Source organism: Mus caroli, chromosome 9 (genome assembly GCF_900094665.2).
Source record: "Mus caroli chromosome 9, CAROLI_EIJ_v1.1, whole genome shotgun sequence".
NCBI classification, from domain to species: domain Eukaryota; kingdom Metazoa; phylum Chordata; class Mammalia; order Rodentia; family Muridae; genus Mus; species Mus caroli.
The window spans coordinates 118,270,691-118,283,410 of record NC_034578.1 but is presented as its reverse complement, the minus strand read 5'-3'; the positions used below and the strand labels follow the sequence as shown (position 1 = coordinate 118,283,410).

General features: G+C 39.9%; 2 protein-coding genes across 2 annotated transcripts in view; one reads left to right on the top strand and one right to left on the bottom strand.

Moving 5' to 3' along the window:
* Kif15 (kinesin family member 15) overlaps nt 1–2,968 on the bottom strand; it is a 68,335-nt gene extending 65,367 nt beyond the window's left edge. Inside the window, exon 1 of the mRNA XM_021172839.2 lies at nt 2,901–2,968. Coding sequence (XP_021028498.1) covers nt 2,901–2,919 — 19 coding nt within the window. The 5' untranslated portion in view covers nt 2,920–2,968. The remainder of the gene's footprint in view (nt 1–2,900) is intronic.
* A 90-nt stretch (nt 2,969–3,058) lies between these two features.
* On the top strand, nt 3,059–6,560 carry Kiaa1143 (KIAA1143 ortholog). Its single transcript, XM_021172789.1, has 3 exons — nt 3,059–3,248; nt 5,008–5,152; nt 5,986–6,560. Exons 1-3 carry the CDS (start codon nt 3,141–3,143, stop codon nt 6,198–6,200), a joined length of 468 nt encoding a protein of 155 aa, XP_021028448.1. The 5' UTR covers nt 3,059–3,140; the 3' UTR covers nt 6,201–6,560.
* The last annotated feature ends 6,160 nt before the right edge of the window (nt 6,561–12,720 follow it).

Sequence of the window (12,720 nt, the reverse complement as noted above, 5' to 3'; positions counted from 1 at the left end):
ACCAAAAATATGCAACAAGTCCTCAACACTGGACAACAGACAACAAAGTAAAGTGATTCTGAGAGTGAGCCCTTGGATCACAAGCCACAGTAAAGGTGGAGAGTCCACAGAGAGCTTGCTTATCTGGCTGAGCTGAGGAGAATGGTTCAGAGTTTGGGAAAGTAAATGCAGCTAGATTCCGTGGGACAAAAACTGGAGAAGTGCAGGAAGAGAACACACTCTGGATCTACAGAGACCTCCTTAAGTGATCGGATGTTAAAGGGGGAGATGTTGGGATAATGTTTTTGTATGCTGTGAAAGGTGTGTCTCTGTCCTTCCTCACTTAACCTAAGGCATTCTCTGTTTGGTTTTAATAAAGAGCTGATGATGTCCTATAGCTAGGCAGGAAAGGAGAGACAGAACACGCCTTCACAGTATACAAAACATGTTACCCCAACAAATAGGCATGTGTGTACATGTTTTTGTTGAGTTACAAAGAGTCACAAAAGAAAACGTTTAACCCTCCACCCTAACAATGAAGAGTTTCAGGGAAGAGGCCTGTGTTGCATGGCTTGAAACTGACCACCTCAGAGGCAGAGGAAGGAGGATCTCAGAGTTAGAGATCAGTCTGCTTTATAAACCAAGTACCAGGATGTCAGGGACTATGCACAGAGATTTTGTCTTAAAAAACAAACAAACAAACAAGCAAACAAACTTCAGAGAAGTAGGCAGCTCTGGTACAATTCCTAACTGAAACCTGAAAAGATGTATTGAGAAATGCTAGGACTTGAACATAGGCATTCTGGAATTCTTATTTCCTACCATCAGCCATCTCACTATACTATCTGTTGACCCAAGGTTAAAGTATAAAGTCTTATTATGAGGCTCTCATAAAGTTGTGACTTTACAAGGAAATCCTCTGTATACATTCACTGTACATCTTTTTCATTTTTTAGGTCATTTTTGTGTCTGCCTAGAAACATGTTAAACGCTATTCACAGGTGTTTTATTCATGATAATTCAACTTAGAAACCCAAGTTCAAAAAAAAAAAGAGAGAACTAAAGGGCAATCAAAAGGAGAACAAATTGTAACATGCTTACCTAGTACAACACTAAACAGCAGTGATAGCTGCTGCTATCTATCATGGATGCCCACAGGCACAAAGTATCACGACAGTTACTACAACAAGAAAAAGAATATATGTACCATGCTCATGAGCTTCAAGAATAGATAAAGCTAAAGAATAGATAAATCGGTGAATACTGGCTGAGGCTGAAGGAGTTACTGGCTACAAGGCTACCGCTGTCCTAGCACTTGGGAGGTGAAATCTGGAGGATCAGAAGCTCCAGGCCCTGTCTGGCTTCATAGAAACCTTAAGACTAACCTAGATTTTAAAAAGAATTTAAGCTCCATCATGTACTAGTTTGTACGCTTAAATTCTCTTACTTCTGAAGAGGTAGAGGAAAAAGGCTACTTTATATAGAGGAAAAGATCACACAGAGTTGTTCAGATAATGGTGTGATAGACTTAAAGGGTTACTAAAACAACTCATCAGGAAACAGTAACAATTGACAAAGAGCTACAAACATGAACACTATTGTAAATTTCAAATGTATAATTTCACAATTTTCTCAAGCATCTCATTTTATTCTCAAATCTTATAATCAGCCTAAAAACAAAGAAAAAAAAAACACATGCCAGCACCCATATTCAGAAGCTCACAACCACTCATAATGCTAGCTCTAGCGTATCCAACCACTCCAGCCATCTTCACCCACACAAGCAATCTACACACAAACTACACTCGCAGCTGTGCACACATATACACATGCATGTGCACTAACATACACACCAATAATTAAAAATAATTTAAGAAAGGTAATTTATAGTATTAGGCAATATAAGAGGTGGCACTCATATACATTGGAAGTGGGGGATTAAATCAATCTCTTTGTGACAAAAACAGATTAATATATATATTAGTCTACTCATAATCTGCACTTCTTTTTTTTGTTTTTTCCTCAGCCATCAACCACAATATAAAACAACTAAATAGAAAATTCAGAATGAAACAATTTCTAAGCCTTTTTTTTTTTAAACAAGGTCTCAATATAAAGCGTCATGCTACACAACTCTTTTTAGCCAGGTACTTATGCACACTATAAACACTACTCTCCTAACAGTCTCAGCCGTTTGTTATTAAATCAACTGGCTATATCACAATGCTTGTGTTCAAGTGACTTTTGGATACTAACTGTCATACTGTCTACAGAATTTCTCTCAGCAGGTAGACACCGTAGAATCTCACAGGATAAAAGTAAAGAGGGGTATAATAAGACACTATGTCAAAGACTACTTTCAAATAACTATTACTGTCTATTACTATAATTGAGGCAAAGACTACTTTCAAATAACTATTACTGTCTATTACTATAATTGAGGCATTTTAGTATTAGCTAATCTTAGTACACTTAGTTTACACAGCACATTATCTATAGGGTTCTGTACTAAGATACAGTTCTGGTTTCAGGAACTCATGAAGTCTTGGATGAGGAATGGGAACTGTTGTAAAGGGACCGTTGCAATTCGCTTTAAAGTTCCCTCCTCTGAGGGTAGGCCACCGAAGGGAACACAAATCCCTTCCCTTCAAGAAAGGCAGAAATATGTAATCAAGCATCAAGTGCAGCGCAAGGGCCGCCCTCAGGACACCAGAAGCCAGCCAGGAAACAGCAGGGTCCCAGGCACAAAGAAGAGCGCAAGGGTGTAAGGTGGCCGAGGCGGGGCGCCCGCGCTCCGTGAGGAACTCAGGTTCCCACCGCGTGTGCCGTCGTCGCCCTCGCGGGGCGCCCTAAGAGGTGACGCCCCGTAGCACCGGCATCTGCCAGCGGCGATGAGTTCACCAGGCAGGCTCGCAACTTACATTTGCAGCCGGGGGCCATGGCGACCCCGTCCGAGATTCGCTTACGCCAGGACCGCCAGAATCCTCCCTCCAAGATGGCCGCAGATTTGAATTTGGCGCCTCCACGGGCCACGCCTCCTGGGCGTGGTCGGATGGCATCACGAACACGGTCTACGTCAGAAGTCCGCGCAGGCGACAAACACTTTGTACCCTGCCAAGTCTGGCGAGTGCTATTTATTGTTGGTCAGAACGAGAACCACCATGAGTAAGCGGAACCAAGTGTCCTATGTGCGGCCCGCAGAGCCCGCCTTCCTGTCCCGCTTCAAAGAGAGAGTCGGCTACAAGGAGGGGCCCACTGTAGAGACCAAGGTGAGCCCGCGGGAGTCGCCCCGAGTCAGACCCTCTATCTCCACCCTACTTAAGGCTCCTCGGTGCCGAAGTAACTGACAGGTCCCTCACTTGCGACCAGCCGGACCCCAGGCCTGGCCTCTCGGATCCAGGAATTCTTACTTGCAGAGTGCTGTTCTTGAAAACGACCTAGCCCTAGTTGCTAGTCTGGACAGCTTTTCTGTCCTTTCTTACTTGCGGATCTCACTTTACCTGAGCAAGGTGATTGACAGCGTCGTCCCCTTTTTCAGATAAGGAGACCGAAGCCATTTGATTAAACGACTCGAATCTGGAGTCTTTGAGGGAATCATCCAGGACTAGTAGAACCCCTGCTGTTTTCCAAGCTGTGTGTCTCAAGATAGGGAAATGAAACAGTACTTCTCAAAGGGGGTTGTCTAATGAAGGTAACATTGAAAACACAATGCGTTCTTGCTGCCGAAAAGCTATGCACAGGTCAAACAAGAGGACATGCAGTTATCTTCCAAAGCGCATCTAGGGATTCTTTAGTTTTGAGGGCTAGCTATGTAAAAGATGGCCTGGGGCTTCCTAGACACAGTTTGAGAAACAAAGACGGACATAATGGACAGTTGAGTACTCAAACTTAGTTAATTGTCTAGACTCTTAGAAGCTGTGAAAGTTACATGGGATAAAATATAGTAGTGGGCAAAGGCCAAGTCATGCAGGGTATTCCACATAAGATGACTGCCCAAAATTAAATATTAGACAGTAGCTTGAAAAATGAGGTAATTCTGTATTTATCTCAAAGTATTTATGCAAAACCTTTCTTAGTTAAAAAGTAGGAATGTTCTGACTTAGCTGACAAAGTATAATTGTTACCATTTGAACAGTGAGTACTAGGTTTCTGTTTGGTAAATTTCAAAAGTTAAACAAGTTTGATAAATTTCAAAAGTTAAACAATTATGTACAGTATTGTTTATGTACAAAACCTTTTATATAACTATTTGTGTGTTCTTGAATAGCAGCTAATAAGGTATCTGCTGGGCAGTGGCGGTACATGTCTTTGAATCCTAGAACTCAGAATGAAGCAGGCAAATCTCTGACTTCCAGACCAGCCTGATCTACAAATGGAGTTGCAGGGCAATGAAGGCAAACAGAGAAACCCTGTCTTGAAAAACAAACAAAGATATCTACAAAACTGAAGCTGTTAGTATATTAAATGAGCAGAGGTAGGGGAAAATATAATTTACCTGTTATTTTCTGTACTTTCGTGGCTTGGATGGTGAGGTCAGGTTGTTGATGTTTTGTTGGTTTTTGTTGTTGTTGTTGTTTTATCAAATCCAGACAAGACAGGGATGAAAAATATTGATTAGAAAAGAGGAAGCAAGATGATGTGGCACTGCCTTCAATAGTCTAGATAGAAATGAATCCCACTGGAGAAGTTTCCCAGTTTCTGTTTTCTGGTATAGTAAAAATAAGAGTTTATTTTTAATTAAAATTTTATTTTCTATTCATTTCAAGGATCATTACCCATTTTGCTTTTGTTCTAGTTTTGTTTGTTTGTTTTGTTATCAAGACAGGGTTTCTCTTTGTAGTCTTGGCTGGCCTGGAAATCACTCTGTAGACCAGGCTGGCCTCAAACTCACAGAGATTGGTCTGCCTCTGCCTCCTGAGTGCTGGGATTAAAGGTATACACCACCACTGCCCAGCCCACTTCACTTTAAAAATTACAGTTGCTCACAATGGCAGTGTTTGGTTAAAGATTATCAAACATTTTCTGTAGAAAATCCAGCCTCAGCTCCCAGATGAAGATGACAATCACAGTGACAAAGAAGATGAACAGCCTCAAGTAGTGGTATTAAAAAAGGGAGACCTAACAGCTGAAGAGGTCATGAAAATTAAAGCAGAAATAAAGGCTGCCAAAGCAGGTATATCCTAAAATAATCTGATTTTTTTTTAATTGAATAGAATGGTTTGAAGAAAGCCTTTGGTTCAAGCATTAGCTTTTGTACCAGATGTATAACCTTGAACAAGTGATTTCACCTCTGTGCCTCAAGCGTCCCTTCAGTGAAATAGAAAATAAGTAGACTGACCTTAGTGCAATGTATAAAGTATCCTGTTGCTAAAATAGGCCAACCAGTCAATAGAGATCTGTGTAATTAATTAATTAGTGCCTGAGGTATACTGTGTTATGTATAGTACTTGGTTTTTGGGGGTTTGTTTTTGTTTTTGTTTTTTTTTGGTTTTTCGAGACAGGGTTTCTCTGTGTAGCCCTGGCTGTCCTGGAACTCACTTTGTAGACCAGGCTGGCCTCAGACTCAGAAATCCGCTTGCCTCCGCCTGCTGAGTGCTGGGATTAAAGGCGTGCACCACCAAGCCCAGCTTTGTATAATACTTGTATTATTCCTGAACATCTATTGCATTGTTTTATGGAAAAATACTGTGGTTCCAAACAATTCAAAAATACAACCTTATGAGCTGGAAATACAGCTCAATAGTAGAGCATACATGAGGCCTAAGTTCAGGCCTCTTCATCTTCACTGTAATCAGATAGGGACTAAGTATTATGAAAAACTTTAGTGAGTTTTTATTGAGTGCCTGCATGTGCTGGGTGGGGTATAACTAAAAGCAATAGAGAAGACCAGACCGAATTGATTCAAGGACATCATTAAGTACAGAATAAGATTTTCTTGTCAATAGACTCTTTGTTATCAGCAAAATAAAGAGAAAAAAATGATTCAATTTATCTTTTTTGTCACAGATGAAGAACCACCTCCTGCTGATGGAAGAATAGTTTATCGAAAACCAGTTAAGCGTTCCTCAGATGAAAAGTGTTCAGGTTTAACAGCAACTTCCAAAAAGAAGAAAAACAATGAAGATGATGGAAATAAGCAAAGTTCAGTTAGAAAGAACTCACAAAAACAAATAAAAAATAGCAGTCTCCTTTCTTTTGACAGTGAAGATGAAAATGAGTAAATATGAATATTGTGGACTTGGTTTCCTGTTTTTAAAAATACTTCTTTTGCTCCATCTCCAAGTGACACTGTATACTACATGTTCATTGCAGAAGAACTTAGAAATACAGGGAGCGATTTCATAAAGTAAACCTACCCATTCCTGCCCCTTTGTTTGGAAATGCCAGACATTCACTACTGCTAACACTTTTTATTGTCTCCCTCCTATGGGTATGTATATATGTATATTGCATTTTTAAACAAAACTGAGATTGTTATATTTCTTCTTTGTCCTTCTTTCTTAGAACTACATTTGTAGAATTTTCTGATGTTGTTTATTTCAAAATCTAACATTAAAGGCTTCCAGAGGATTTCATAAATAGATCTGTCTTAGTCACTGTTCTGTTGCTGAGAAGAGATGACATGACAGCTCTTATAAAAGAAGGCATATAATTAGGGGCTTGCTCACAGTTTCAGCTTGGTCCACTGCCATCAGGGCAGGAAGCATGGCAGCAAGACTGGCCTGATGNTGGAGAAGGATATACCTCAGAGCTATATCCTGATCCACAATCAGGGTGGAGTGGGGTGTGGGGACTGAGGAGGAGCGGGGCCATTGGAGGGAAAAAGGGAGAGCCTGACTGAGCTTCTGAAACCTCAAAGCACACCCCCACTAACACACTTCCTCCAGTAAAGCCACATCTCCTAGTCCTTGTCATCCTTTCAAACAGTTCTACTTCCTGAGCCTCTGCTGTGTCTTTCTCATTAGTAAAACCCTGCATTGGATGAAGGCATGGCCTGGCTAAAAATACCTTTCTAAGCCAGGTGTAGTAACCTGTAACCCCAGCACATGGGAAACAAAGACAAAGGCAGGAGGAAGATCAAGACCCACCGCTCTGTGGAGTGAGTTCTAGACCAGCCAGGGTGACAAAGTGAGGTGCGTCTCAAAAAACAAAGTAAGTGCTTATTTGAGCAGAACATATACTAACACTTTAATAATTCAAGAGTTTATGTGGCCCCTGTGCCATAGCGGCAAATTCACAGGGTCTTCCACATTCACACAAGGAAACCTACACACTGCAGCTCCTGCCACTTAAATGTATTCAGAAAAGGGGAGCCAACGGTTGCTTTACAAATTAGCGTTTTGAAAACACATTTTCTGTGGAATTTTAAATTCTTAAACAGTCAAGAAAAACAGAAAACTTTAATAACAGCATAATTACCTTAATAAACAATCTCTTCATGTAACAAACAGTTCCACTGTTTTTCAATAATTTGAGAACCTGTGACAAGATCTCCCTGTGTATCACTGACTGTACTAGAACTCACTATGTAGACCTGTATAACCCGGAACCCAGAGATCCATGTGCCTCATATATCACCATGCCTGGCTAAAAGAAAAAAAATTTTTTTTCAAGACAGGGTTTCTCTGTGTAGCCATGGCTGTCATAGAACTCACCCTGCCTTCCTCTGACTCCAGGTGCTAAGATTAGTACCACTGCCGAGCTCTAAAGCAATTTTTTAAAAAGATGTGTTTTATTTTAAATTATATGTGTGGGAAGGGGACTGGGTGTAGCTCACCTCAGAAAAGCTGAAGCGCTATTTTTTTTTTATGTCTCTCTCTACTTTCCTCAAGCCCAAGTGATGGAGCTTGAGGTCACCAACATGGGAACAGGATTGGATCATCAGGAAAGCAACAGCTAGTGCTGCCATACCATGACTCTGAGACTAAAGAACCATGTCCTACACCATTCTGGGATGCCAGGCAGCTTCATCTTAGAAACAATTATTTGATAAGTCAATGAAATGCAAAGACACTGTTCAAACTTTCAAATGGGTTGTTTTCCCAAAACCATCACTTAAGGGAACAAATCAGAAGTGGACAAAACTGAGGCTATGCTTTAGGGATAGACCTCCTGTGCAAACATTGAGCATTGGATCAATTCCCAACAATATTAAAAAAAAAAAAAAAAAAAAAAGGAAAGGGGGGACATGCCACTATATTGAAAGCAATGCAAGAAAACAAACTTTTATAGCAACTGTTGGTATAGCAACTGTTGGTTTTGACATGCTGTGCTATGGTACTAAGTGCCCCATAAGTTTTACAAATGTTATATTTATAGCACATCTTTGGTAACAGCAAGTTTTTATCTCTAGTTCAAATATCCCAATGATTTTTTTTTTTTTTTGTCTTACCTTGGTTTCAAAGACTATATGTATGGGAAATAAGTTTGGCATGGGGTGCTGTCCATAAAGTAATTCACTAGAATTCATAGTCTGCATTTTGGGATTTTTTTTTTCCTTGTGGTACTTGTTATGCTTGACTTGGGTTTCTCTGTGTAACCCTGGATGAATTCAGAGATCTGCCAATCTCTTCCTCCTAAATGCTGGGATTATAGGTGTACACCACCCTGGCCAGCTCGGATAAATTCCTTTCCGTGTAGTAGAAAATTAATGGTAGAGTGGGACACCAAAAAAACATTGAACACAACAAAGATGGGCATTGCCCAGGTGAAGGGTTCTGCCTTACACAGGAGGGGAAAGTTAAAATGCAAATTCTCATTTCTAGCTGGGTGTGATGATGCAGGCCTAAAACTCAAGGACTTTGGTAGCTGAGCAGGGAGATTTATCAGGGAAAGCCTAGCTTAGACTAGATAGCGATTACCAGGTCATCCTGAACTATACAGGAATAGCCCATCTCGAAACAAACAAAACCACTTCTGTAATTGTCTTGAGATGCTGAGAGCAGAAATCTTGATGTTAAAAATGTTGAATCTTTTAATCTAGGGATAAGGTATGAGTAGAGCCCCAGGGGCTGAACTCCATAAAGGGAAAAGTCACAGAGTTATTTGGAACAGAGGAGAAAAGTGAAATAGCAATGAAAACTGAGAACACTGTACTTTGAATAGTAGATACTGCGTATGTGGCCTGTTGCATACTTTTGAGAATCTAATGCCTCTGTCTACTGTATCCTTAAATCAACAAACTTCAGAGCATGGAGAGTGAACACGACTAGCTAGCTATTACTCCAGATCCTAGGGGGCCATACACTCAAGTAGTGATTCCACTTTATTTTTTTTTTTTTAATAGTAAGTGACCTTCTCCTGGGCTAGCATTACTTTTTGGTGCCTATCTTTTTATTTTATGGATTGACATAGGTGTGCTTCTGAGAATATATTTATTTTCATCTAATGTGAGATGTTCCCTAATTTTTTCAAACACCTTGGAGAAAGTTTGAAAATTCTTGCTTCTAGCAATACTTCACAGATATTTCATCATAGCTACTTTCTTGGGGCCTAAGTCATAATCTTCATGCTAGCATGTTCAAATGTCTAATTAGGGTATGTGTGTGAAGAGATGGCTCTATGGTTAAGAGCACTGGCTGCTCTTCCAGAGAACGCTAGTTCAATTCCTAGCACCCACATGGTAGTTCACAACTGTCTGTAACTCCTGTTGTAGGGGATCTGACACCCTCACACAGACATACATGCAGGCAAAACACCAATGCACATAAAATGGAAAAAAAAAGTCTAATTAAACAGTTCAGTTTAGTTTAATAGACATTTGGGTACCCTTTAAGTGCCAGATACTGTGGATACAATGATAAGTGTCAATGCTCATGCCTAAAGTTGCTGATAGGTAAGTATGGGTAACATTTTTGTACCTTGTGTGAAGGTAGTCTTTGCATTATTCAACTGTTGATTGCTGTACCACAGAGAACTGAGTACTGGCTAGATTTTGGTTTTGTTACTCTTATGGTTTATCATCTACCTTGGTATTTTTTTAAACACGCAGCTCCCTAACTCACTGATAGGCTTAATTCATCTCTGACAGCAATAGCTAGATAGGAAAGGGAAGGCGGGGCTTCCAGGATGAGAGAGGGTCTCTGGGAAAAGAAGCAGACTCGGGAGGATTTGCCAGTATGAAACGGGAAGGAAAAGGTGCTGGGTCTGAGAGTGTGAGACAGGTAAAGTGCCATAGGTTACCATCTAAGAGCAATTAACTGGTGACACTTGGGAGACTGGCAGAGTTCTCATTGCAGCTTTGACTATCAGAAAAGGACCTAATAGCAGTCCCATTATAAAAGAGCTTAATAACCACAGATATAATTTTAGGAATTCTTATAGGATCATCATTAAGACTTAAGTCATCTATTTGTCTATATAGCATCATTACAAGATATTACATCTTCGTGGACATAGGCCAGAATAGTTGGGATTAATTTGTATGATCTAACAGAGTCTGTCCAACTATAGTGCCTAGACTTTTATAAATAATTATGTCTCCATGTCTTTATTCATCTGCTGGCAGGTCCAAGATATCCCACTATATGGCTTTTAAACTCTCATGATATACCATAATTAATGAAAAGCAAAACACTGGAGAAAAAATGTGAGCTTGGGGGAAACTTTTTTTTTTTTGAACCAAAATTTCCTTTATACAAAGTATTAAAATATAATTGTATTTCTAAATGAAGTCATAGGCATACAGTTGTTGTCATTAAATAAACTAAGCCAAATGCTATACATTAAAGAGAAACATCAATAAGGCAAATGTATGAATGAAGTCACTTCTGAACTCCCCCATTTCATTGAGCATCAAAACCACCAGTCTTTTAGTCCTTTTCTTGTACATTTTTCTGTATCCACATTCTCTGCACCTGATTGGATCCCTGGACTTTATCTCATTTTCGGTGTGACACTCTCCACAAATATATATCATTGGCTGCTGCTTTGGTGGTTGAACATCTTTCTGAGCGTCCATTGTTAGTGCCTCCACAGCTGGAAGAAGCGTCCCTTCTCTCTGGGAAAACTTTTTAAGATATTAGCTGAACATATCATTAAGTGGTACAAGCAGGGAGCTTAGACAAAATTTGTCAGGAGTCATAATGGGACAAGCTAATAACTAGCAGGTGAGCATCCTGAAGTGGCCTGCGTTGGATTATAATATAATCTGCGACATGTGAACCCTTATTAAGCTAGGTTGTAAGGGACTCATTTTAGGAAAGATTCTTGCTATTAATATGATTTTCCTGTTATTATTAAACATATATAACATTACTAAGTAGTAGCACACTCCTTTGGAGCAGATCTCTGCAGATCCACGAAGATGTAATATCTTGTAATGATGCTATATAGACAAATAGATGACTTAAGTCTTAATGATGATCCTATAAGAATTCCTAAAATTATATCTGTGGTTATTAAGCTCTTTTATAATGGGACTGCTATTAGGTCCTTTTCTGATAGTCAAAGCTGCAATGAGAACTCTGCCAGTCTCCCAAGTGTCACCAGTTAATTGCTCTTAGATGGTAACCAGACTTTCTCCTACTCAGAGCACATTCCAAGCGGTTGTAAAACAATTAACCAAATGTTATAAAAAAGGAACTAATGATTTATCATAGGTGCTAGGACAGGAGATAAAATATTGACTGGGTTTATCTATACAAAGCTTCACTAATAACTTAGTTATGGTTTTAAACCTTCAGTGAACCTGTGGCGCTCAGACAGGTGATGGATGTTTAGCCAGATAATTACTCCTAATGGATATGCATGTAAACATTATCTGTTGTAAACTTTAATTTCAATTTATGATTTGATTTTCTGTGTGAACTTCTGATGAACTTTGTAATGTGATCACATATTCCGAAAGATGTATATAAGTACTGAGGACAAAGATGAGCGGGATCTATGGAGGAGACTTTTTTGCCTTTCCCCACTTAGACTAGAATTTTTTCCTTTTCCCCACTTAGAGAATTTTCCCTCCCCCCCCCCCGCCCCCACTTAGAATCTTTCTACTTTTCCCCTTAGATAGCTTTCATAGGAAACTTTTTACAACTTAGTAATAAACTCTATAATCACTTCTCTAAGTGACTTCTCTTCCTGCGACTTCTGACTAGCAGGCCGAAAGTTAGTTCCTGCTGAGATAGAACAAAGGCTGCATTGCTTAATCCTCTGTTAGGCTACAGGTGTTAATTGACTAAGCCTGCAGTCTTTTACCCTCAGAAAGAGCAAGAAAGTTTTTAGGACTTTTTAGAAGTTATCATCAGCATTTCAGTATAATTAGAGAGCTAGAAAGCCCTGAGACCCTCAGACTTTAAAGCCGTCACCAGAGTCCTACTCTGTGACTCCACCAATACCCAGTCCTGGGCCGGGAGGCTCCCAGCAAAAATTAAGTGTTTGTGATAATATACCAAATATACCAAAGTTTGCAGTAGTGATATTGCAGAATCCTAAGAACTCACAGATGGGCAACCCAAGACGTGTGGTATAGGCATAGGCCAGATGAAAGGACTTGAACTTTGTTAGAAGTGCCTGGCATTACCACATTCATTGCATTTGTAGGGTGTTCATCAGTTGGTATTGAAGAAGTATTAAAAAAGTATAGCAAAGTAAAAACAAAATTCAAGGCTTTTGGGCCCAGGCTTGGGAGTGTAGCCTTTGTGGCTTAGTGCTCCAGGTACTGGTCATAAAACAGATAGCGACATTCCTCCACCTACCCGCTTCCTGGGTTCAATTCAAAGAATGGCACCCTGACCATTACTG

What these genes read in the sequence shown, in the direction of transcription:
- Kiaa1143 (XM_021172789.1), top strand. Translation starts at nt 3,141, where the DNA reads ATGAGTAAGCGGAACCAAGTGTCCTATGTGCGGCCCGCAGAGCCCGCC. An exon ending in GGCCCACTGTAGAGACCAAG is followed by an intron (nt 3,249 to 5,007) that starts GTGAGCCCGCGG and finishes CATTTTCTGTAG; the next exon opens with AAAATCCAGCCTCAGCTCCC. An exon ending in AATAAAGGCTGCCAAAGCAG is followed by an intron (nt 5,153 to 5,985) that starts GTATATCCTAAA and finishes TTTTTGTCACAG; the next exon opens with ATGAAGAACCACCTCCTGCT.